The sequence below is a fragment of the Barbatula barbatula genome (genome assembly GCF_947034865.1).
Source record: "Barbatula barbatula genome assembly, chromosome: 16".
NCBI lineage: Eukaryota > Metazoa > Chordata > Actinopteri > Cypriniformes > Nemacheilidae > Barbatula > Barbatula barbatula.
In genome coordinates this window covers 6,192,191-6,219,100 of record NC_136779.1, presented here as the reverse complement: position 1 = coordinate 6,219,100, position 26,910 = coordinate 6,192,191, and the positions used below count along the sequence as shown (strand labels likewise).

Genomic DNA, 26,910 nt, shown 5'->3' with positions numbered 1-26,910 from the left:
TAAGCAATCTTAACTACACCGCAATAATTTTCGGAAAGGAGTAAATGAAAGAATCATATTTATAACCAGATAAATGTGTAGAAAAATTAAGAATTTGATGCGCATTTTGAGATATAAACAACCAAAGAGTCTTGAAAAACCTCGAATCTCTGTAGTGTCTCCTCTTTTGTGGGAGCGCCTCCTTCTGCCCACTTGTGTAACGACAGTGTGCAATATGGTCTTTTTCTTCACATTTAATGTTGATATTCACGGATTTTTATGGATTAACGTTTTAAAAACAAAGAATTTTTACGAAATGTGGTTTACTTTGAGGTGGTTTTCGTAAATGTGTACAACTAGGTTATGTCACTTTAATATGGAAATGACAGTTTAAGACACTATTTATGGATTTCATTGTGTTTCTGTAATGTTTGTATTGTTGCGTAATGCGTATGTACTAAGTAACTTACTGTTAAGTGTATTTTTAAATTCATTTTAATACTATGTTATTTAATTTTTTGACAAGACTGTGACTAATTTGTGACGGATGTCCCTGTGTCCGAGTCATGCAGTCACACTTTATCCACATCAATTCCTTCCATCATCGGCTTTCCTGTCCCCTGACTTACATCACCAACAATAACAGTGACAGTGAAGTGAGAGGTGAGGCAAACCACGTGACCGCGGGGTATCAGGACAGATTAGCGAATAGGTACGAGTATGTCTGTTACTGTCTGGGCAAATTGCTGTCTCTCGGTCATCGAGGCTGACCGTGTTTGAACCAGCGGTCCCCCTTCTGCCCAGTGACCAGATTGACTTTATAATACATCTTCAGTCGCTCGTGGACCAGTGATGGCTCTGCTCCCAGTGGAGGCAGAACACTTTGACGGGCTGTCGCTCCTCTACTGGTAGGAAATTACATTATCTTGTTATCTGGATGAGGTATTTTGGATTACGCAAATAACTAACTCATGTTACTTTATGTTTATTTGGGTTCTGTTAGTTTTTTTAGTAAGTTTTGATTGGTGTCAAAATGTTACTGCTTGTTTATCTCACATGCTTTCCATGTTTCTGCTAACTAAAGAAAAGAAAAGTTTCTCCTTCCATGTTTTATACATACAAAATGTCAGTATTCTGTAAAATCATTTGTGTAGCTCCATTATAATGATATAGATCGTTGCATTCAAAGATGACGTATAGTTTTAAACATCTAGCAGAGAATAAATAAACTAAAATCCTTTAGTTTGGAACTTATTTATCATCATCGTCATGGAAACCGACCAGCAGGAAGTGTAAAGTGAGGTCAAGACAAATAGGAAGCACCCTGCGGGGATGCCTGCGTGGGTCTGTTATATTCCGTTAGTGCATAACATGGTTTGTGCGAGGTAAGAGAGATTAGGCAGAATTAAGTGATCAGTTTAATGCTGGATCTTCTGTAACACATGTTTGAGCTTTCTTCGGTCGTGGCTTTAAACATAATGGGTGATCAGATACTTACAATAGTCATGATTCTTTATAATAACTCTGTGTGAGACAAGTGTATAAAGCTTTCAACGTAGACCATTTACTGCAGTCTGCCTGAAGAAGTAAATAGCAAATCATTACGCTGCACGTTTTTGATTAGTCGACACAACAAAGGGATTATAGTGTAATGTTAACAGTTAAATTGGAAGCAAACATAGGTCACTAACGGGGTCAAAGACGTGAGAGTTTGTCCTTGACTTTCTGTATCGTTCAGTCTGACCAGCACGATGAACTTGAAGAAACTTGCACAATAATTACCCTAAACCGTAAATGGCTCGTATTTGTATTTTGACCTGGCATGTTTTTGAAACAAATACAAAATGTGCGAAGAATAAATATAGCATGTTATATTAACTTGCACAGGCCTTTACAAGGCTGACATTAAAGTTTATTGCAAAATATAAACAAATATTATATAGAAGATACACGGGGAAAAAAAGGATTAAATGAAAAAAGCAAAATTTGTGGTGATATCTGTGATATAAAAAGCCACAAGAAGCTTCATTGACATCAGTCAATGTCCTAGTTAGAGACAAACATTGTATTATGTTTCTATTATGGGGATTAAAAACAACAGAGATCAGTTTGTCATTTAACAAATTAAATACATGCATGCATTTCTATGAAGGCTTTACTGATTCCTTACAGTACATGGTTGAGTTTTTTATTATAAATCCAAGCACTATAAACTACTTCCTGCATACACACTTCAATTTGAATTATTTTATTATTTTTATTCTGCAAGGTTATGAATGGATGTTCCTATTATTATTTAGTTTACCGTCGTGAAAAATAAAATCTTCATTGCCACTTTACTCTACAGATATTTCCAGGTTGTATGAATAATTTAAAGCTACAATAAATATAGAGTGTGGAGTTCCATTAATCATAAATATCATTATATTGTAAATCTTGCATCAACCTTATTCATAAGTCCCGACCACCTGGTCTTTATTTAAAAAAAAAGAGCTTGGAGCAGATTTATAAATAACTTCCATTGTGACTATTATCATTTAAATGTGAATATCTGTGATATGTGAGGAAATATCTGATTTTCAGGACGATAATGGGGCCACATGGCATCAATCGTGCTGTTGAGAGACTAGAGTTCACAGACTGCAAGAACGGACTTGGTGAGAACCAGCGCAAAATGCTGAAATGTATTATATGAATCAAAAACTGATGTATGCTGCATTCTTTTAATTATTTACAGCCCTCTGAATGAATGATAAAAAACTTAATCTCAATTTAATAGGGGTGAAGATTATTGGGGGCTACAGGGAACAGAGTGGTGAAGAGTTTGGTATTTTCATTAAACGGGTTTTACCAGGTGGCGTGGCGGCACAGGACGGTATGTTCTCTTCTTTTTTAAATCCCAAATTAAATTATCTTTGTACAATCCGGGAACTATGGACATTGCCTCTTTTTTCTTTCAGGGCGTCTTAAAGCAGGGGACCTTATTTTAGATGTCAACAACATGAATTTAGGGGGTGTCACAACTGATCGGTAATGAATTCCAGATTGTTCATAAAACCTGAGGTGTATAAGAGATTCTATGATAAATAAATAAAAGGTGAAATAACTCCCTGTCTGTTTCTCAATTTTTTAGGGCGGTGGATATTCTTCGCATGGCGTCTTCTTCAAATCATATGTCTTTACTTATCGTTCGTGATGATTCTTCAAGGTAACTATTTTTACAAACTGGGGTTTTTAAAGGTGTAGGTATGAATAATTTAAATTCTACCCCAACAGATTTATATTATCTATAAGATAAAATATTCTATATATCTACAGTAGTATTTCCAAGTAATTCACAGGGGTTTGTTTTGTCTTTCTCAGTTTCAATTATATAGAGACAAGCTATATCCCTCGGCTTGCCAATATTTGCACATTGTATACTCAATCCTACAGCAGACCGTATTTTAAATGTAAAAATAGGCTTAATACATTAAGTGCATTATAGTCTTTAGTGGTTAATGGGAAGTTTGGCACTTGTTGTAGTTTGTTGACAATTCATTTTTTTAGTCCAGAGAGATTTTCTATAATTCGTGTACAGTGTCCCGATACAATACAGAACTCCAAAATGTTTTTGGAAGATTCATGCAGCTTTGTCAAAATTGGAAGTCATTGTCATGAAGTAATTAATTTTTTTAATTTATTTAAACAAAGTACTATTTGTTTGCATAATCTAGGGAAGAATCTAAAATCTAATTGTTTAATCCATAACAGTTTATTTGAATAAAACCTGGTAATTTAGATGTCACAGCATGAAGCAAACCTGACAAAGCAGGGTCTTTTTGCAATGTGAGAGTCATAATCTTCCTGACAGTCTTAGTTTAAAAGGATATGTCATTTTGCTGGTGTCAGTGACTTCCTGACGCGCCCTTTTGTACTCGCGGCTAGACGACTGTTGACGTATTGGGGCCACAAGTCTGTATCCTTACTTGATCCAGCTGAGGTTTTAAGCTATTGTAAAAGGATTACCATCATTATTAATTGCGAATCATCCAATTCAAACAACATGCTTCAGATTCTGAGAACATCGTGTCACGAAAGATTAACGGGTAAATCACATTTCTGGTTTGACTCTTAACATGGATACTTGGGCAATTTATCTCTGATTACTCTCCTAATCTATTTAAGTGCTTCTAATCCACTTTGAGGATAATTAGGAAGTTGTATTTAATAGAAATTTTCCTATTACATGACCAGGGCAAAGACTGTCTTCCAAGAATATTTTACTATGGTTTTTGCTTATGATTTTGTTTTAAAGATGAGGGAACACGTGCAGTTTCTCATCTCATATTAAATTTGAGTACCTATTCAGTAGTATAGAGTACAGAGTATTTAGTTTAATCATTTTTATAAAAGACAAGCACAGCTGCATGATTATTTCCGGAAAAAGACAAGCGCCTGGAGGTGGTTATTGCCAACAAAACACAGACATGTGACTTAGTTTGACTTACCGCGTGTGGTTCATGTCCGGCGTTATATCCACCGTTTATATAACATTCATCAATGAAATGCAGTGAGCAAACAAACACAGCTAAACATCTGTCAGGTGGCATTGATGGGTGTGCACTTTCTAAGGTGTGTCTGGTTGATGCAGGGGCGTGCTCTTTCCCCCGTGCAAGGGCGTGCTCTTTCGCTAAAGAATTGTCTAATAAGGGACTAAGAACGGGAATCCATGTTCAAAAAAATCTTTTCGAAAGCTGTACGAACGCTGGCAGAGTGAATCGAGCACAGATATACTACATCGTACATTCAACTCTATTTTGACAAGTTCACCATGTAAAAGGATATTTCACTCAAAAATGTTGTTCAGATGAACACGGAGAAAGATATTTGGAATGAATGCTTATAACCAGACAGATTTTGCCCCCATTTACTACCATATTAGAAAAGAAATACAATGGTAGACAAAAGTGCCCCAGAACTGTTTGCTGTCCTTCATTCTTCAAAATGACTTCTTTTGTGTTCGAAAACAAAATAGTAAAGTAATTTTACCTACTATGGGAGTCAATGGGGTGCAAGATCTGATTGGTTATAAGCATTTCTTCCAAATATCTTTCTATTTATACAGAACTGGAATAACTCGAAAGTGAACAAAGTATGACAGAATTTTTGAACCCATATCTTATTGGTTTTGTTTACTTTATCTTACACTACAGGAGAGAATTCGCTGTACTAATGGAAAAATATGGTTCGAGCAGCAGTACTAGTTCTGGATCAGACAGGACGTCTCCCACTTCTGTTTCCACAGGTATTTTCCATTACGTCCATCCTTAAACTGTATTTCAGACAGGAATGAGTAATGCCTTATACTTACAGGAGGTTTCAGCGTTCGAACAAAAACTCTATTCTTTACACCATTGTTTCCTACTTGTTGTGCAGATGTGAAAGAGATTGATGTTCTGGAAACCATGTAGCATGTGATAGAGGAGCAGACATTTTGATTGTGGCATTGACATGACAATCTCTTGTTTTAAGGTAAGATGACTGACACGGCCTCCTCCTCTTCATCTTCAAGATCATCCAGTCCTCTGCTTCTCAGCCCTAAAGATCTAAATCCAGTGTACAACACCGCCTGCATCTCCTCTCCAACGCCAGTCTGCACGTGAGATCTAAACGGCAATGCAGAGATTACATTCAGAGAGATTCTTTATAGTTAAATTGATCACATAGATCTTTTTTTTACTTTTATCAGAACCCCACAGGTTTCACACACTGATGCTATTAGTAGTCAGTGTTATGTTTAAGCCTGAGGCAACCTGATTTAAAAGTCTGAATGAAAGTGAAATCCCACAAAGATTGATGTATTGTCATTGAAAAAAAATAATCACTTCAGTGGACATTGTTTGTGCTGTTGATCCAAGCCCTTAAGTTTACGCCTCTCCTCCCCACCAGACACTGCATGATTCAGTTGATATGTGTTGCCAAGGGGACAGGATTAGGCTTGGTCATCAGGGGCGGAGCTAACCGTGCAGAGGGGCCAATGGTGTTCATTCAGGAAATAATGCAAGGAGGCGACTGCCAAAAAGTATTCGTGAATTTGCATTGTTGCTGTTATTTAAATTATATTTCTTTAAAAATGTTAGTTAAAGGTTTTTTTTCTGATTCTAGGATGGGAGACTTAAGCCAGGAGACCAGCTTATATCCATCAATAAAGAATCACTCATTGGAGTAACACATGAAGAAGCCAAAAGCATACTCACTCGTACAAAACTCAGGTTAAAACTTGATACATGTTTGAGCACAACCTAAAGGAACGGTTCACCCCAAAATTAATAATATACTCAGCATCAAGTTGTTCCAAATCTGTATACATTTCTTTGTTCTGATGAGTAAATAAAGACTTGAACATTTTTTATTGGGTGAACTGTCCCTTTAATGAAAATTCGTGTAGTTTACTGTAGGACTAATGAAAACAGAAAAATGTCACTTTTTGACCCTACAGACATGACCCTACAGTAGAGATAACATTTATCAGACGAAGGTCTTCTTCAGGCTCCAGCAGTGGACCCCACAGTCCCATCTCACTTCAGCCCGCTTCCAGTACTGTTCCTCAGCTCAGGCCCGCTGGATTGGGGGGAGCGACTCTGCCTGGAGGCTTCGTTCCCAAGATAGCCAATACACCCAACTCTGGAAGTGAAACACTGCCTTCTGTAGAGCTTGCTAAGGTAGGACGTAAGAAACTTCGGCTTGAGTAATTCAACATGTGACGGTAATGGGAGTGTTTCCTATGGGAGATAATTCATGAGAATCTCACATGTATAAATATACAATATTCAGTATTTACTTTTAAGTAAACTTATTGTCTAATACGATGATTTTACATCAGACAAAAATGCACAAAGTTAATTATTAAATTTACCCTTTAAAATTGATTGAGTCAAATTAAAATGTTATGCATTATGTTGACAGTATATTACGTCTCATGCCAGGAATTTATCTTTATGTACAGTAGTGGCCAAAAGTGATCTCTAGCTTTGAAAAGATGTCTTTAATACATCTTTGATAAACAGTATTTTCTCAGATATATAAAAAATGTTGTATGCTTCTGGCAGATGGAAACTGATGCAGCTTTGGGAAGAATTTACCCAAAATGACTACAAAATATTATAAGGGACCAAGAAAATATTAATAACTACAGATCCATTGATATCGGCCGATTGTTTACAAACAGCCGATGATCAGGGCCGATATATCTTGTCAATCAAAAGAGGAGAGGAAAATATAATAAATGTGTGTCCTGTATAAAGAAAACGTAAAGAAAAATCACCAGTTAGATGTTCAATATTAACAGTCATTATATGAATTAATAACATTCAGAAAGTTAAGAAATATAAATATATCGGTAATATCGGCACCGGCAGATATCACTCTGAAGGGGGCATTAAAAGCAAATATAATTAAAATATGCCGTCTGCACATCACATTTCGTCACAGGGTTGTGAACAGGGTTGTTGATGCTTTATTCAAGGAATGTCCTGCTTTCCTCCTCAGGTACAAACCACTATAGGAAGGCCTGAGCTAACCCCCGTGTCCTCGCCCGAGAGTGCCTGTACCACAGTGGCCGACTCTGGTACGGCAAATTATTATTAAACTGACCCTAAATACTCACATTGATGTTTTTCAGATTAGGTCAGTGCATTCTCAAACATGAATGTTTTGTGTTCTCATACCCCTGGCATCAGAATGGCATTTGAATGTCTTTTAAAATAGGAAGATAACAAATGTTTTGGCACAACCTGGATTAGTCTAAAAGTTTAGAAGTTTAGAGAGTCGTGCGCTGATGAAATACTGGGGTGTCTGTAGGATAATCCAGTTGACATGCTTCTGCTCTCTCTTCGTTCTGAAAATAGATAAAAACTTAACTCCAGGTGAACGCAAGGGTAGTGAACTCTGTTCGGGACAGTGTTTCATTTCATGGAAAGGCACCTCTGATAAAGCCTTCTTTAGTAGATTTGAAACAGATTGAAATGCCAGCTGTGCCGAAAGGCAATCATGAAAATTTGTTTCCAAATGTTTTGAGTTTGTGGTCAGACGGACCTGTGATGTCATAAACTGCCAGATGGATCTCAGATGAAGTGAGCATAACAAAGGTGAGGTGTTTAATATTGGATCAGGAATAACCTATGCGGAAACGGCTGGGGGAACAGCACATACAGTTTTGAAGTGGTAACAAGTTTGATACGAGCCTTACACGAATAGACATTCTCTTAATATGTGGGAGTCTTGGGGCCAGTTGCATAAACGTAGCTGCTAAATTAAGACTGTGTCTGAACAACTATTCTCACAGACTTACTTTTCATATTTCATTTCATATTTCAATCCTTTTTCTGTAACTGACTTGAAGAAGTTATGACCAGTCTTGAAGAAAAACGTCTAAGCTAGGCAACCAGCCCTTGGTTTCTCACAAAGTTGATTTACTATATACTACTTTTACATCTTTGGAGGGTTTTCTAGCCACTGTTGTCTTTGGCTTTCTTACTCTGGAATCTGTTTTCATTCTTTGGAATTGTAATATGTCAAATTCCTGAATATGTAAAATATCATGTATTTATAAAAAGCGATAAAAACAAAAAAAGCAACTATCGTAGCTGTCCTTTTGAAACCTCATACCTTCATACATTGTTTTGTCATATATCATTATTATTAGTCACCCTTTATGTTTGTCACTTGAATTTTGCAAATATCTTACCAATATACAGTAAAGTATTGCAACGTGCCTGTCAACTTTCACAGCTCAGTATTTAAAGGGATAAGTTCACCCAAAAATGTCTTGTCATAATTTACTCACCCTCTTGTCATTTCAAAATGACTGAATGATGACAGAATTAAAATTTTTGGGTGAACTATTCCTTTAATAATAAAAAACTATTTGGATATCTTAGGTTTCAGAAGGACATCAACGAAAAGCAATTAAGGTCAGAGCACACACCTGCAGTGTAAACTGAGTTACACGCTGCAGTTATTCATCATAAGATTATTCAACAGTGTGACACTATTTTGAGAAGAGCTTTGTGCTTTCTCCACTTCACTCACTCAGATCTGAGTTTGGTTTTTGGAGAAAACAGCCTTTTGCAAATGATTTTAACTCTTTTTTACTTATGTGCAACATCTGTGAAGAAATCTGGTGAAATTATGTTTTTACAATTACTTATTTGTTATACGGTTATACAAACATAATTATAGAGTTATGTAAGTACCTTACAGAACAGTCAGATGTTTTGCAAAAAATTAACAGCTGTTTTGCTGAGACTCATTAAGTCTTTCTTTTTTCTTTGCCCAGATGTATGTGTAACTGCTGTCTGTAAGCCCAGCAATACCTTCAGACCATCAGAACCTCCGTCTTCCAGCATCCAGCTCAAGCCTGAGAAAATAAAGCAGGTCTCCCTGATCATTTAGTTATTTTTACATTTGGGATTTTTGTAACTCATTTTAAGTTGCTTTCATCTTTAACTATTGTTTTCTTTGGGAATCAAACAAATGACTTTTGCATTATGCTAAATAGATCTGATCAGCCACAATTCAGATTTTGCCTAATTTGGATTCAGAATTTCGACCTTGAAATGGACAAAAAGTTTAACATTTTGAGGAAAATGTAAGGAAGGAATGATTATCGTTCCGCTGTATCTGGGTCACCAATCAAATAATGAAATTGATATCATTGAAATTAAATGATGTTGCTGTAGGTTAATCATGGATCATCATGTTTTGTTCAAGCTTGTGGAGTCCATGTCAGCCCGAGAAGAGGGACGTACTTAATACTGAATTGTTAGAGCATTGCGTTTAGCGACGCAAAAGTCATGGTTTCAATCCCCAGGTTACACTACTGATAAAAATATGTGGACGCATATCCAAATTTGCTATGAATAAAGGTACCTGCCAAAGGCGGAAAATGAAAATGTAAATAGTCTAAAGTAAAAAAAAATGTTTTATTGGTTAGATCTTTGCAAAACCCAGTTACAAACAGAATTAATTATGGAGATAGACAGCAGTGAATCTAAATTTTAAGAGATTTGCAGACATGTATAGTAAAATATAGAAGCATTGCAGTACGTTTGTGTGAGGGAGAAGTATAGCCGAAGCCCTGACCATGTAATGCATGTTCTGTCCACAGTCACTGGAGGCCCTGGGATTAAAACCTACAGCGTGTCAGGTCCAGACTCTAAGAGAAAGACTTCATTTGAGCCCAGAAGGGACAGTGGCCTATGGAGGTGAGAATCATTTCATAGACGAATAAGAGTGTTACATTAGTGTTACACAAGTACAATACATTTTGTATTATTAATTCTTTTTAGTTTACGTTTTAAAAGTATTTTTTTCTGTAAGATTTTGAGAGAGTGACAAAGGAACTCTTCAAACTACCGCCAAAGTGTAACTCAGAGCAAAAAGTTGCGAGATTGACATCAGACGATCTCATTGATTCTCCATCAAACCCTAAGGTAAATATTTGTACTTGCAAACACTATGTGTGCACTGCCACACAATCAAAATAACAACTAAATTTTTTTATTAATGTCACTTTTTAGCCATCATTATCAGACTCGGATGATCTAGAGGACATGGAGAGATTAAGAAAAGATCACATTGAGGCCTTGACTGAGATCAAGCGACTACAGGTAACCCCTCTGCAACAACCACAACACTGTCACATGCTGGAATGTGTGACTTTCATTCATGTGTCATTGCCTGCGGCTCTCAATAATCCTATTTGTGAGAGTGAGTCAGTGTGCTAACTCCAATGCTGGTTCATGTGAAGATATCTGTTCTCACAGGATAAGCTGGTTGAATCCCAGAGCCTTAATCGAAAAATGCAGCAGGAACTAACAGAAGTTAAACACGTGAGCAACTCTTTCTTACATCTTTTCACGTCACGTCACGTCACATCACATTATTTTTGTCTTTTTCTCAGTGTTTGTCACTGTGCAGTGTTAGATACGACACAGGGGGGTGCTCTTGGCACACACTTATGTGCTCTTAGGTTAGATTCAGGTGTTTTGTAGTTAGTTTGATGCTGAACATGATTTTTTCTTTACTGCAAAAAAAAGGTCAAAAGATGTCGTACTATGAGTAATATGCAAAATCTATTTTCATCATCTACGTGCAATGTGCTCACCTCAGGAAGATTAAACACCCACGTTAGAGCTCGATGTAGGAGGTGAAGTATGTAGAATGCTATGGGATGGGAGTCGGTGTTTGGAAATAGTTCTGTTCGATAACTTATGAAGACATGGGCTCCCACCAGCCCTTTGGGTTCTGTCTCACAGCCTCAGAAGATTTGTTATATAAACCCAAAGAGCTTTAGCATTCTATTCAAGATTCTTTGGAGGTTCATGGTTTTATTAGGCTGTTGAAAAGGTAGCAGAGCATTACAGTATAAATTTGAGACATCTTTCTGCTGTGTTGCAAATTTGGTCAGATTGAGTGCACCTACTCATTGCATCATCCCTTGAGCTTAGATATACCTGAAAATGCAATATCCCAATATCTTTCTACATTCTGACGGGACACTTTCAGTTTATATATATAAGAGAATATCATAGATATATCATAGATACAGATATACATAGAATATGGAAATAACATCATGGCCACAATCACTTCAGCAACCACATAAATTGTTGCACTGGCAAACATCAAATTGTCTGCTCAGAACACTATTGTTTATGTATATTTGTATCTTAAGTGCTTTTGTCCATACAGTTCATTAAATCAGCGATTGGTGTCACTGGTTGTACTTCTCCTCTCACACAAATATTCAGCACCAATTTCACTTACAGTTGACCTTGTGAGATGATCTAAATAAAGTATTGCAGTGCTACTTTTTATCAAAGAGACACTCAAACATGTTTAGTCAGCCGTCTGAGCCCCTTTGGCGTTTTCATCGGTGACGGGGTCAATGTAACTTCTGTCTCTCCTTCCCAGAATGCTTTGCTCTAGCGTGTTGAGTCGCAGCTGCTCCCTCCTGGAGCACTATAAAGGGCTCCGTTGCTTATCCAGTTCATGACATACAAGCGCTAGTACATGGTCAGCGCTCCCCCTCGTGTGAAGCCCGTACTGTATGTATCTTTGAAGTTCAGTTCTGAATTGAATTCTTTCTGCTATCCTCACCCCCACCCACACGCTACCGTCTATGTCTGCCATTAGAGCTACAGGTAGGCTGATGGGCTTTTCAACATTGAAGCAGCAGGCTTTTAAGCCTTCTCTCCTGTGAGAACTGAGGCTATATCATGTCCACGCTGTACATTACAGTACATCACCGGGTACATTACAGTAAAACGTGTGCGGGGGCAGTCATGACTGTTGTGAGGTGTGACTGTCCGTGTGGCTCCTGGGATGAGAACTCTTTGTCTTAGCCTTGCGTCTACATTGTGTGCCGGGGGTTAATGTGGAGAGTCTTATTTTAAATGGATTTAAATATTGTGAATAAATTATTTTGAGCTAATGCATCCACCGTCTCTCCGTGAGACCGTAGAGCCCAATACTAGCTACTGTACTATTAAAAAATACATAATGCACACAATACATAATACAAGTACTGTACTTAATAAAATAAATAAATATTTGTGTTATGGAATTTTAACAAATCATGTGTTTTATTACATTTTATGATTTTGTTAAATAAAGGGACAACGCAAGGTTAAATTAAAAGTAACACAAAGTAAGCGTGTTGTTTTTCACGCAATATTTTTTGGAGTGTACTAGTAAATCTTATTGATTAGATGTTAGTCACTGAGCACACAAGACTTTTGGACGTTTTAAGAATAATTCTGGAGGATTAATAAAAATGTTATTGTTGCCAGGCGGAACATCGTTGAGATCTCTTCTAGTCACAGATCTCTAAGGCTACAGTGGTGTTTTTTTCAGGAGAAACATACGATTGTTTTGCTTAAAGGTTGCTCTTTCATTGCTCGGGAGATTTTAATGAGGTTTTAGTTGTTACGTTTTAAGTATTAAATTAGTCTCGGATGCCTCAGACTATTTTTTTTAAATACATTAGGAGTACGGAGCTTAGTGTTGTAGTCAAGACCAAGTGTTTTTATCTATTCCATAGCATATTCCAGCTGTTGTCTGATTTGTCTAGATTAGTTTGGGATCTGCCAAAACAAAAACTTGTATTTGATATTGTGTCTACAATTTTAAGTGAAATTCCTGCAGTTGTGGTCTTGACTGGTCTTGAAATAAAATCCCAAGACAAGACCTAGACCATCAAAAATAAGACCAAGAGTCCTACACCACGAATAAAGCTTTAAAATGAATGTGGCGTTTATACTTAAAATATCTGTATTTTGATAATTTGATGAGAAATATTTGAGTTTATATTCTTCAATAATATTGACTTTTGATCACAGACTTGGCAAATCAGAGTTCAGTTTCTTAAGATCTTGCCTGTAGCTGAAAATGGAGACATTTGCAAGATTATTTAATATTTGCATACTTTCCATCCTAAATAGTATTTGAAATTAAAAGTATGTCACAAATTATGGTATGTTGTGGTATTCTTAAAGTACCTGGATGGTTTACTATGTTCATGAAAATGTAAAGTGTAGATCCCTGGACACTCAAACGGCTGATATTACACACAGAACAGAATTTAGTAACACTACTGCATTAATAAAATTATAGAAGTGATACTTCACTAAATTAACCAATTAAATAATACATTAAACATCACAAATCAAATAAAAAAAACTTAAGTCCAAGAAGACGCGCCCGCACCCAAAGATAGCTTCTGGTCCGTGTTTGGTTATAATACTACAATTTATTTATTAGAAATGTCATTTCTGTTATTATCTTACTGTATATTCATTTTATTAAATCCATTTAAACTACTCAACAGTTATAGATTCTCCGGGGAGGTCTACCAAATGTTAAGTTTGGGCCACAAAGCGTTTGTTTAGGTTTGTTGCCGCTCAAACAGTCTATAGAAAACAGGTGACTTACGGTTCGTGTTAGTATGTACCATGTGCATACTGTTTTGCTAGTACACACTTAAAAGTATACACTTTTCCTTGAAGAGTTTCATTTAATCTCATCATGATCATAAGATATTTCAGAGATCTCATCTGTGGTTTTACTTTCTTATATAATGCAAGTAGTGCAAGGCTGAATCAAGTCTCGAAGTGTGTCTTTAAATACCAGCTACATTCACATTGCATTCACTGTGAGCAATGGAGGATCTTTATAATGAAAGTCACATAGTCGTCCTTTTGCATAGACGTTAAATTGACATTAGTGCCATGTTACATGATTCCGATATAATAGAGTACATGTGCGATCTATCAATCCTATTAAGTCTTTATTCAGTACTCCCTTTATATGTCATTCCTGGTTTTTTAAAAAGAGTGACATCTTATAGTAATCATAGTGAAGTGTGTTTTTCAAGCTTTAATAGAACCGCTGTATAAAAGTCAATCAAATCAGCCACTCTTTATTTCTAAGGCATTTACGGTGATGTACCACGCTTTGCACGCATTTGTAAAACCTGACAGCCTGCTTTCCATAAAATTTCTCTCAAGCAAATACAGCGCAACCCTGCCTTACGTGTCACCTGTGCGTTAATGAGACCTACTGTATCACCCCATGCAGCTTTATTATTACACCGACCCCATTACCTTTCTTTTGTGTATGACTGCTATTGACTGACAGGGATCCAGTAGTGCTGTTTTCAATAATGCCAAATTTTCCAATACATCTTTCACTCTCTGCATCATGTAAAAACCCCCTTTTTTTCTGGACCCACATCATGCCTGACAACACCTGTTCTGTCATCTCTATAGCTGACACGTATGCGGCGAAACGCGCATGTTCCCGTCATGTACTCCAGTTCTCTTGAAGCAAATGCCAAAGAGAGATAATAACAAGCAGTGCTTTGTCATGCTAAGTGTAGGGGGTCACGGTGGGGGGAGACTAGTAGGCATTTCTTCAAGTTTGCAGTCTTAGGGGGAGAGCCCACGAGCGTTGTACTGATCTACTGTACTCTCAGCATCTCATCTCTAAGTGGAACTCCACTGTTGCAGGATGCAAAATCCGCAATGGATGAGAGCCGATCACTACGGACCCGGATCCATCTGGCAGATGCTGCTCAAAAACAGGCCCGGGGTATGGAGATGGACTATGAAGAGGTTATCCACCTCTTGGAGGCTGAGATTGCTGAATTGAAGTGCCAGAGAGCGGGGCAACCTGGACAGGTATTGCATTTTGAGAATTTTAGTTTCACATTCCTGATCCATCTGGTTGCACAGATCCAGACCAGGTTTTTGTTCTCATGTGTACTGCAAAAAGTAGGTCAGTGTTTGCTTTGTATTATTCAGTAACTGGGCTGATGTGCTGTGAAGGCTTTAACATGATCTTGCAGAGTGACGTGGGCTGATGAGGTTATTTTTGAAATCTCTAGCAAACTTGAGTGTCAACACGAAGCAATTGATTTTCACATAGGTCATTTGACATTAATTCATTTGATTACTTTTTTGTAGGGATTGCTATGAAAAACTGGTTATTGCACATGATTTTCATTTTAGTACATTTTCTTTTAAATCCTGATGTATATAATATGTTTGAATTTTTCAAATACTTTTTTCATATAGTTAAAAGTAGCTAGTATCAAAGTTTCATACATTTGGTCCAATACATCTCTGTATTACACGTCTTATAAAGCCATACAAGTGTGCCATTAAAGAGACAAAAATAAAAATTATTTATTTATACATTTTTCATCCTCATGTCGTTCAAAACCTGTACAGTTTATGACCCTTTTTTCTGTAGAACACAAAAAAAGAAGATATTTTGATAAATGTCTCAGTGGTTTTGTGTTTATACAGTGGAAGTCGATGGGGGTCAATGTTGTTTGGTTACCAATGTTTTTCAAAATTCTTTTGTGTTTTGCAGAAGAAAGAAAGTCATACAGGTTTGGTAGGAAATGAGGGTAAATAAACAAAAACATTTTCATTTCGTGAACTATCGCTTCAAGTCACTTGGTCACAAACACATGGGAACCAAGGGCTTTTGGTTGCCTTCAACATGCTGGTTTAAACGTTTATATGACCTGTTAGGCCTACATTGCTGTTCTGTTCAGAGCTGTCATATGTCGTCAGGTTTACAGTCCCATTTACTGCAACTTTACTTTTAAGATAAAGTTGTTTTTAAGAAAAAATATATTTATTTTATGATTGTACATATGGGAGGAGAAGAATGCATTTTATGATGCTGTTTCTCTGTCTGGAAATCCTGGAGGAACTTAAGATGAACTCTTTATACAGGAGGAGCTACAAGACCTGAAAAAGAGAAGCGCCTTTCTTGAATGTCACCTAAGGAAGAGCGAAACTACAAAGAAGGGTTTCGAGGTCTCTACTGGGAAACTTCTACAGTTTGTGGAGGTGATACATGAATCACTTATAAAACATAACCAAATATTAAAAGATCAACCACTTGTTATTATTACATTACATCCACGACAAATTATTATTATATTATATCCAATTGTAATGTATTATTTAAATGGTCATTGGTTCCTAAAGTGCATGTCTCTCTTAAGGGCAAATTAAGCAATGTTTTGAGTCAGTGTTTACACATTTTGAGGATATTGACCTAATGGATTCCTGTATTTTTGTGCCTTGCCCACTATGATTGGATAAAGTGTTAAAGTTGAATAATTAAACACTTCACAGTTTTTTGCGCAATATTAAATCTTTAATACTAACTTATTTCAATCTGATTTAAACGTATACACTCTCAAAACCCCACAGCTTGTCCAAGACGTTCTCTCTGAAAACCAAAGCTGTCCAAAAGGCAACAGGTAAGAGAATAAATCACGTACATTATTCAGTCTTGTCCTAAAGGAGAAGTTCACCCAAATATGTCAAACCTGTTTGACTTCTCCAGTACACAAAAGAAGATATTCTGAAGAATGTTGGTAACCGAACATTTTCCGAAACATCCCGAAACCGAAACATCTATTGTGGTGGGACACAAAACCAATGCTCTTTGGGTGGACACAAAACCAATGCAAGTCAATGGGGACCAATGGTTTTCGCTTACCAACATTCGTCAAAATAACTTCTTTTGTGTAATGAGGAATAAAGAAAGTCATACAGATTTAGAATGTCAAGAGGGTGAGTAAATTGGCATCCAGATGGATGCTACACACTGGTGGTGGTTGAGGAGAGACCCCCCTCATATGTTGGTAAAGTGCTTTGGGTGTTCAGCAATACACAATAAAGCACTATATAACTGCCTCACTCATTCATAAATGATGACTAGATTTTTGTTTTTAGAAGCTAATAAATCGAATGAAGCCTCTAGTTTGGTTTGAAATCCACCTGATTCAACTTTGAGCTGTTTGTGTTTAGACTTTCCTGTGAGCCACTATAGCTAATGACAAGTGTGCTGTTTTGACTGGCATGTTAATATTTATTATGGAAGCCAATTGTACAAGCCTAATGTGTGCTGTTAGAGGTTGCCATAATAGCTGGTACAAATGCAAAAATGTCTACAAAACACTTGCTTTGACCATAATACATGCACCAGAGATTAATCTGAACGTCGCGCACCCTATGATCTGCATCCATTATTCATTATGTTAGCCTACTGGATGTCCTTTCTCCTGGACAATTGACCTACTTGACTACAATAACTAATAATGGCCACTTCATCCTCCCACTGTGTAATACATCGTGTGTGTGAAAAGCTCATCAGAGCTGTTTTAAAAACATTTTGAGCTTGCTCCCGCAGCGACACACTTCCATTGTTTTCCACCGGTCAGCTTATCATATGGAAGTCTTAACACAAAAAGTAAGTACGTCGCGTGGTTTACTTCCACGTTCAAAAATAAGGTGGATAGGTCCGACAGCATTTAGTAAGTAAGTATAGTAAAGCCTGATTAAGGAACAGTTACACTTTTCCTTTACATAATCATTTAACTTTGTCTTCGATAGGAGGTTGTGTATTCATGTGTATATTGTAACTTGTGTGGAATAAAAGTGCCTTCTATTCTATTAAAAGAGATCCTCACATTTGTCTCAGAAGGTAGGAATAGATCGTGACAGGAAGGTCAGTATATCACCTGTCTGTGGCAGTGATGTTGATTAGGCCCAATCAACATGGACTCCTGCAGATTCGGATAGCAGAGCACATCTGGAGGGCCTGTTTTTCCCCTAATGATCATCTCCACCGAATGAAAAAGCTGTTGTGTCTTCGTCTATTAGGGCCAGAAAATATTACACATGTCCAGATGAATCAAATTGAAGGCTGTCATCAATTTGCAACCTGGAGTGTGTATGATTTTTCTTTATGCAAGAGGGTGGATGGTGTTAAAATGACCTATGGAGGGAGCTTTTTAAGCTTTTTCTGAAATACAGCAGACCAAAAGTAGATCATTTATCGAATGCTAAAACATTGGATTTAGAATATTAAACATGTTCAGTATGTTTAAGGATCTACACACATACAGTACTTCGGTATTTATATATATATATATATATTATTATTATTTTTTGCTGTGTGTAGACTGTTTCAGTGGCAACAACATAAACGTTATGTTGGCCCACTTCATTTCCGGCAGACCTCTGCAAAAAATAAATGACTGTTTAGTAGTTTTAATTTATTTGACTACAATTAATATACTATAACATATGAATATAAGTTAATATTAATATAAATTAAAACAAAATAACTTTGTTATATTATAACCGAATACAGCCTGGATGTTAGCTTCAAGCACGTGCATCTGATGAAACCGTCTATATGGTTGGTATATGTTCTGAATTGCTTTATGCACAATAATGAAGGTTGTTTAGATGACACTATTAAAATAGTTGTTTAGTGTCAGAGGTTCTTACTGTGGATATTTTGTTTAATATTTAAAGGGATAGTTCACCCAAAGAAGGGTTTTTGTGGTGTTTTCTGTAGAAGAAAGAAGTCATACAGGCTTGGAACGAAATTATGATGGATTCTCAAAAAGTTTTGAGTGAACACTTTAACATCTTTTTCCTGGGGGTTTTTGCAAATCCATGACAGCAAAAAATGTATGTACAAACCCATCCGTTATTCTGTCATAAATTTGGATTTTTGGGCTGGTAGTCATATTTTAATTACCGGTGATAGACGGATGTGTGATAATGTAAAACGTCATAACACCAGCAGATAAGTTGGAGCACCGGTAAAGGAATATGACATCCTACATTATGTTCTGCTTCTTATTATATGCTTATTTATTCGCTAGTAATTACTAAAGTCTTTTCAAACTAGATGGTAGAATAGTTTCAATATGTTTCAAGTGCATGTGATAATTTAATCAGTCTGGACTAATTCATACCCTAGCAGTTTCCTTCCAATGACCCAAAAGCGTGGTCGTTTTATAATGTGTTTTCGTAACACCTGTCCATCCGTGTCAGTGGGTCTGAAGCCCCTTTCTCAAAAGTCCAGCCTTTATTAGGAGGTCATGCTGCGCTCTTCTTTTATTCCAACTTGGCCTGTATGCTTTGTTCATTTTTGGTTAAAGCGAGCACACTTTTCTATGGCACTTTTATTGTAAGTCCACAGAAAATCACACAAGACTGACACAGTTTTCAATCGAGTTGTTAGAAACTAAAAATGTATGTTAATATATTAATACATGTTTCTCTCTGGAATACTCGAATACCTCCAAGGTCAGCTATTCATCAATAATGGTCTTAAAAACAGAGATGATTCTGAACTGAACTGCTGTTATGTTTAATGTTTATTTTGGTGTCTTGTTCCACATGCTTACAAAATATGAGTCAAAATATTTGTGCATTACATTACCCCTAAAATATATACCGATATATACCGTATTGATATAGGCTACTAATACCTTTGAAATCAGTAGTTTTACCTATGAAATGAAACTTCTGTCATTGTTTACTCATTGTTTACTCACAGCTGTTAAATGCTGTTAACCAAAAGCGGTCGGTCCCTATTGACTTCCATTGTATGGACACAAACAAATGCAAATGAATGGTTGTGAACGGTTTTCTGGTGTAAATGATAAAATCATTTTCATAGAAACATTTTAAAGAAAACAATTTGGTCTTTTGTTTTCAGTTCTGCCAGCAATCCAAAGTCAACCACGCTGTCTCAGACACTGGCTTCTCAGGGAGGGAAGAAACCAACCTGGACAGCCTCTGCGCTTGCAATGGAAGCTAAAGAATTAAGTCATGCTGTCAGAGCCATTCTAGAGTTGGACTGTAAGTGATGCCCGCAGCTTTCTGCTTCTCCATGAAAATCTTTAATTGCCATCGTCTCCCTCAAACGGCCATCAATATTTTCACCCTGTGACAATTTTCTGTGAAATAATCAGAGAACTATATGTTGTTGCACGACGGTCACATTTATCATGTGTATATTATCTCATAATCCGTTGAAAGGATATTATTTACATTGTTTGTTTGTTTTCCAAGCAAAGTGACTCGTAATTGAATAAAAGGTGAAATCCTCACGACCTGCGGCGTGAATTATAGTTTCAGTATGATTAGTATGATTCACAATGCTAATATGTATGAGCCAACATGTTTTATATATATATTGACATGAAACTGATTCATATGTTTTCATGTAATATAATCTTATGTAGGTGAACTGCTGTGTATTCTCGACAGTTATTTTAAATAATTTTCAAGCTAATTATAAATACGTTTTAAGATATGAAAGTAAACACGAAGCTGAGACGAAGCTAGATGACACATTTAGCATTTAAATATTATACCTCATTAATCCTACATCTGCTCCAAGAATTTTTGTCAACAAAAAACATTAACATTGCCCAAAACAAAGCAGATCATTTCTTTTTTCTGACATGATCTTTGACTATGGTTTAGATTAATTTAGCAATTGCATTAACTTCTCACCCCATTTAGCTCTATAAATATTTAAGCAATGCATGATCTTGCAATAATGCATGAAGTAGGTCATTAAATGCTTTATTATTGTATGACGCTTTTAACTAACATCATAGCACTATTTTGTCAAGCATATTGCTAAAATGTACAGAGCCTTTTCCAAAGTCATATTTTTATAATGGTAAAACCTTCCTGCTTTCCCCAGTGATCTACTTTTAAGTTCCATTTAATAATTTGTGAGCTTGCATGTCCAGGTTTTCAATTTTATTTTCCTGCTCGATTACGTGTGCTGTAAACCTTTGACGTGTTAACATATGGTAGAATATAAGAGAAACAACTACAATCTTGAAATCAAACCCATTTAGATACACTTAGTAAAAAGAATTAGGTCAATCCAATAAGGAAACACAATACACGGTACATTTGCCGTTAACACAAGCCTTTTAGGTCCGACTCACCTCGCGGCAGCGATCGTTGCCTGGATACAAAGCTACTGGAAAGCAACTACAGTCTGGTTCTTTATGAAAATTGTATATCATGTCACAGACTACGCGCTGATATTCGCATTCAGAAAATGAACCCGGGTGGGACATGATATGGGTTTCTTAATTGTTAGATATCAGTTAGGATTTTCCACACATCATGTCTAAATGTTTAGACGGTCCAAAACAAACTTGACTATGAAAACACATTCTTGATCAAATTTATAAAAATAAGAGAACTGTAAACAATTATTCATGGCCATAGTTAATATGGCCTGAAATTTACTCGTGAAATGTAGGCTGCGTCCGAAAGCTCTAAAATACTGCATTTTTTTAAATACAGGTTGAAGTTCATATGAGAAACACTTTCATTATTCTCTTACATATGTGTGCACAAATGTAATCGATTATTAAATTGAAATGTTAAGTAGTTGTGTTTCCTGCCTATCTAGCAATGTTTGTTTTTAAATTATATAAAATTAGTGTTTGTCTTTTCAAAAGTTCCGTCGCGTTTCATGAAGTTCATTGAGTTGGCTCGTGCAATTTTGGTTAAACGTCTTCAAAACTTGTCGCGTGATTTCTGGTAAGGATACATAGGGAGCATCGATGCTCCCTGGTTTTTGGTGCATTATGTGATTTCTTTTAGGTAACGAACGTTTCAGTCCACTGGAAGGCCCTTAAAATGGCTTACTCCCTGCAGTGCCCAGACTACTGAACACACAGCCCAAGATGGATAGTTATAACAGGAAGAAAGCACAAGAATTTAAAAAAGAGAATGACCCACATTGATAAACTATTTTCAATAAACACTGCAATATTTCATTTCCATTTCATGTAATTTTTTATTTCACTGGGACTTTAATTTCTTGCTAATGTTACAAAATATATTTAGATTGCGGTTTGCTTAAAATAATGAGTATACACAACAAGTAATTTTTAGTAAAGTCTTGATTTCAGTTATTAGTCAATTTGACAATTTTTTTTATTTGGATCCAGTTGCATAAACATAGCATGGGAATAGGGTTAGAGTTACTCAAAAATGTAAGCAATGCCTTAAGAATTTTAGGTAATGCTGCTTAAAATTTCATTTAGAACTGGCTTAAATAATTGGTCACAAAAATGATGCACTAATAATATTTTTAAGTAACTTCAGCGTAACATTTTGTGAGTGTTTTAACAACTTTCTTACAGTACTTTTATTCAATTTGAACAGAATATTTCACGTAAAATCACTGTAAAAAATCTTTTGTAAAATGTCAATTGAAAGCTATAAACATGTTCTTTATACATACTTTAAAAAACAGTTTTAATCCTGAAGGATCCATGAAGGTCCAGCCCATCTCCACAAAAAGGATGATGAAAGTAACACCAATAATAAAGTGTTGATCTTTCGGAGGTACTAGTTAGTGGAAAAAATACATAATAAAGTAAGAAAATAACGTCACACTCAATTTTATTTTTTACTTCTATTCTTTATTTAGAAAATAAAATTTAGGTCAAAGAATTTACAGTAATTATAAAGTCAGATGTAAGAATGCAGAATCTTTCTATATTTATGTTTTTTTGTATAATTTTCTCTTGAATCTCAGGTCACATACTGATATTTTTTTATATATTTAGGACATGCATGAAACAGACGGCTGTGCTGCAACCATGTCAAACTACAGTCTAAATTTATTTTATTCTTTAAATACATTAACTCACTTTTAACAATGAATTACAATAAATCTTTTGTACTCAATTTGACTTTTTTCAACAATTTTTACCTTTGTCTAAACACATTAAAATGTTCCTTAGCATTTGCATATTTTAATTTGAGTAAAATAAAATGTCACTTTTAGATTTTAGAACCTTGCCCTGTCTGTAAGTTACTTTAAAAACAATTCTGTTTCTAATTGCATGCATTTAAAAGCCTTTATCGCAGACACACACACCCAAATCACCAAGTGATGCTCAGAAATAGGAGAGTGACGGACAGATGGAAGGATGAGAGGGGTGGATGTGAAAGGATCAGTGTAGCTGAGGGAGCAAAAGATGGGTTAAAGCGAGAGCCTAAGGCACCGAGAAACGTGTTCCTCGCAGTCGCCTGCATGTGACCTCTTTGTGAGTGATGCTCACGTTTCGGCCGAATGCTCTCTGGGGATGGAAGAAGAGATTTGCACATGCCAATTTATTGCTTTCCACATGATGGATATTCTTTAAGCCATGTGATGGGCTTTGTATTGCTTTGTGCCTCATCAATAAGCCTGCCATATGCTTTCAAACAGAATATGAGTGGATGATATTCAAACAGGCCATGTTGTAAAATCCTTATATATTATCTGTGAACAATATACCAACGTTTTTTTTCTAAGTTTTCAGAATATTTTATTATTATTATTTTTTCAACCTGGAAGTGTTGATCTTGTGAAATCTTTGGCTTGTAAAACTTTAGGGCTCTTAGAAAACAAAGAGCTGATTGAATTACAGTACCGCTTCTTAAGGCTTGAGCTGTCTGCACTTTTCATGAATCGGGTGAAGAATAAGGCATGATTTTATAATAATTATTTTCAATAAATTGCAGTAATTCCTTAGCATTCAAAGGTGTGTTTGCAGATCTGGCTTTGCTTACCAGTCTTTTCACCTTGCTGTCCAATGGGTTGTATGAGGTCACATCTCAGAAGAATTGCTTTAAAGATGACAACCATCTGCAACAGTAAAGTTAAAGCAATTTTAATGACAAGTTGCAAACCAGTGACATCGAAATGAACTTTTTTGTAATCCAAAACTTGCAGATTTTTACATGGCCCGTAGGGTAAACACTGACTTTATTGTAAATGCCCATAGGCACTACTGTATATGCATCACAGGGGATTTGTTTGTGGAAATGTGAGACGACATAAATTATTATTTTGCCTCTCCGGTCAAAATGTTGATTTTGTGTGAAATATAGAGAGTTTTGTATCTGAATACTCTGTATTTTCATTTCATCGTAAAGGACATTTTTACAATATGTGGGAAGTCCTTTATAAAGTGTGTTGTGTGAGAGGTGTTTTCTTGCTGCACAGAAGGAGTGTCAAGATCAAGTTCTGTTTATAGACAGAATCAGTTTGCATTTTGTGCATACAAAATGTTTGCATTGTTTGCATACACAACGTTGCGACCCAAGCTAAATTATGAAATGGCCTCTTCTAAACTGTCCTCTCTCATGGTTATCAGTGGAAAATAAATAAATAACAATATTTTTTATTTCACATGGACTTTAAAGAGAGCACATGATGGCACAATTTTAGAGTACGTTTACGTGAAAAGTGGAAAAGTTGTCCCTTGGCGTTTTAAAAAGTTTCACGTACACACAACAGTGTTATCAAAACGATCTGCATTTACATGGAACTGGTAAAACGAGTAAAAATGCTGTATGCATGCCAGGCCAGTGGATGGTGCTGTTGCGCTTTCAAGAAATCCTACGTACCTGCGCACATACGCATTCCCTGTTTTAGTGGCTGTGTGCACCAAGGCGTTTCTGGAACTGTTTTTTCAATTGTTTTCAATGGAAACGCAGCGAATTTTAGCTAGCGTTTTTCCAACTCTTTTGAAAAATGCTCAACTTGGGGCAAAACGCTGCGTCTGCAGCGGCCGCTTCCAGCCGAGCTCCTTGTGTTTTCAGTCACGTCACAGCACCTCGTGGACACTAGGGCTTAAGCTTTAATCACTTATCACACATTATGTCAACGTGTATGTGCGTTTATAGTTTGCGCCTTCAGCGTTGACACGAAAACGATAATGCCGCCCATTTTTAAAAGTTAGCCTTTTTCAGTCCCGTGTAAATGAACAGCTAAAACGCATTAAAAGTTTTCTGTTTTAGTTGAAAACGGTCTCGTGTAAAAGACCTCTAAAAAGATCACCATTGCCATTGATATTCCATAGTGTCTGACGAGAATTATATAACCTATTCACCGCTATAGATACAAAAACAAAATATCTCCTCCATCACAATGCACCTTTATTTGCATAACTATAACAGGCTATATTTGAAAATGCATCCATCAGTCTTTGGTGAGATACCCCACCCTTGAGTTCTGCACCAGAGCCCAGTACCTGCACGCTCAAAGTTTCTGCATGTGTCTTTAAAAACATTGCCATTTTGGCGATATCATTTACGCATATGTGATATTTATTTTTCCTAAATGGACTTGTTACTCAAACCACGTCATGGACGCACCCTGTAATGAGTTCTCTGGGTCTGTCAGAAGCAGGAATAAATTACCAAACCACAAACTCTCCGGAGTCCAGCACTTCGCCAAAGGCAAGAGACAAAGACAATGTCTGCACTGTCCACTTTCCACAGAACTGTGAGTCAAACAATACCCAAATTACAGCAACTCAAATGAAGCTCCTGTTTGCTCATGAAAAATCTACATTCATTAGATAAGTTTGATTTTTCAGTGCATTTGATATAAATGTTGTAAAGTATGTGAAACTCTCAAACCAAAAACTTCAAAAGTTTTGGAACTGGCTGAGGTCGAAGTGATGCTTCAAAAATTCACATTGGTTTGAGTTTTTATTGTTTTTTTTACAATTTAGGAATTTCCTTCTAAATGATATGCTGTTCTCTGTCTATTCTTTACCTTCCCAACACAATAGCCAGGCCCAGCCTCTTTTCCGACTTAATTTGAATAAATCAAACATTATTGAGTGTTTAAAGTCAAAGGACACGCTCTCTTTTGGTAAAGCTGGAATAAACTTTGACATTTGTTAGATTTGACCTATGTTTTCTCTACTTTGATCTTATTGCTGAAAGCATGGTTTTGGATTTAAACATGCAGTATTTGCTGAAATAAATGTGTTTACATTTGTTTGCTGTTGTATTTGGGGAACCTTTCCATCATCCTTACATATACTGATGCATTTTCTATCCTTAGTTCAATGTATTGCTGTTTTGCAAGGTAGTCGTGAAAATGCTCTACCCTAAGCCAAATTGTGTAAAAAGAACGTACGCATTTGCTCCTTTTTGCTTTCTGCCTATACTAAAAAGCCTCACTGACAATAGCTAATTAATTTAAATGTGTAAATACACTTGTTGTGGTTGTAATGAATTCAACCAATAAAACCCAAGTTTGGGCTTTTGAAAAGGTATTAGATATGTCTGTCTATTTTAGGATGAGTACACTTCACACACTCTTAACACCCAAAGGTAAGAGCCATTGATTTTTTTCTCTCCATAGCAGGTGATGTTATATACAGTATGTAAATATAGTTGCTTTCAGGAGTTTCAAATCACTGCCGTGTTTTTATGCTTTTCCGCACTTACACTATATACAAGGATGTTCTCTTGTTTCTCAAAGCCTCAGAAATGAAAAAAGTATACCTTCCAGAACCATTTATTAGCACAAAGCAGCCTATATTAAAATAATGTATGTATGTATTTTTATTATTCTAAATTGTTATTTCTTATTTTATATTGTTATATATGATTTTATATTGTTATTTCTATTCATTTATTTATGGTTTTTATTGAATTAATATTTTATAATCACTGATGTTTTTTCAGAAATGAATGACTATAAGTATTCTGAAGCTGA

The 26,910-nt window shown here is 36.2% G+C and overlaps 1 protein-coding gene across 1 annotated transcript; it reads left to right on the top strand.

The window, feature by feature from the left end:
* Window positions 1–645: 645 nt before the first annotated feature.
* Window positions 646–21,845, top strand: stxbp4 (syntaxin binding protein 4). Its single transcript, XM_079477059.1, has 20 exons — window positions 646–887; window positions 2,563–2,636; window positions 2,759–2,854; window positions 2,940–3,009; window positions 3,113–3,187; window positions 5,175–5,266; window positions 5,494–5,620; window positions 5,911–6,043; window positions 6,127–6,233; window positions 6,461–6,683; window positions 7,510–7,588; window positions 9,299–9,396; window positions 10,130–10,226; window positions 10,342–10,454; window positions 10,542–10,631; window positions 10,788–10,853; window positions 15,033–15,203; window positions 16,272–16,388; window positions 16,758–16,807; window positions 20,074–21,845. Exons 1-20 carry the CDS (start codon window positions 832–834, stop codon window positions 20,222–20,224), a joined length of 2,085 nt encoding a protein of 694 aa, XP_079333185.1. The 5' UTR covers window positions 646–831; the 3' UTR covers window positions 20,225–21,845.
* The last annotated feature ends 5,065 nt before the right edge of the window (window positions 21,846–26,910 follow it).

Excerpts from the sequence above, each read along its gene's own strand:
- stxbp4 (XM_079477059.1), top strand. The coding sequence starts at position 832 with ATGGCTCTGCTCCCAGTGGAGGCAGAACACTTTGACGGGCTGTCGCTC. Across the intron at positions 9,397-10,129 it reads AGCCTGAGAAAATAAAGCAG|TCACTGGAGGCCCTGGGATT; the intron begins GTCTCCCTGATC and ends TTCTGTCCACAG. Across the intron at positions 16,808-20,073 it reads AGCTGTCCAAAAGGCAACAG|TTCTGCCAGCAATCCAAAGT; the intron begins GTAAGAGAATAA and ends TTTTGTTTTCAG.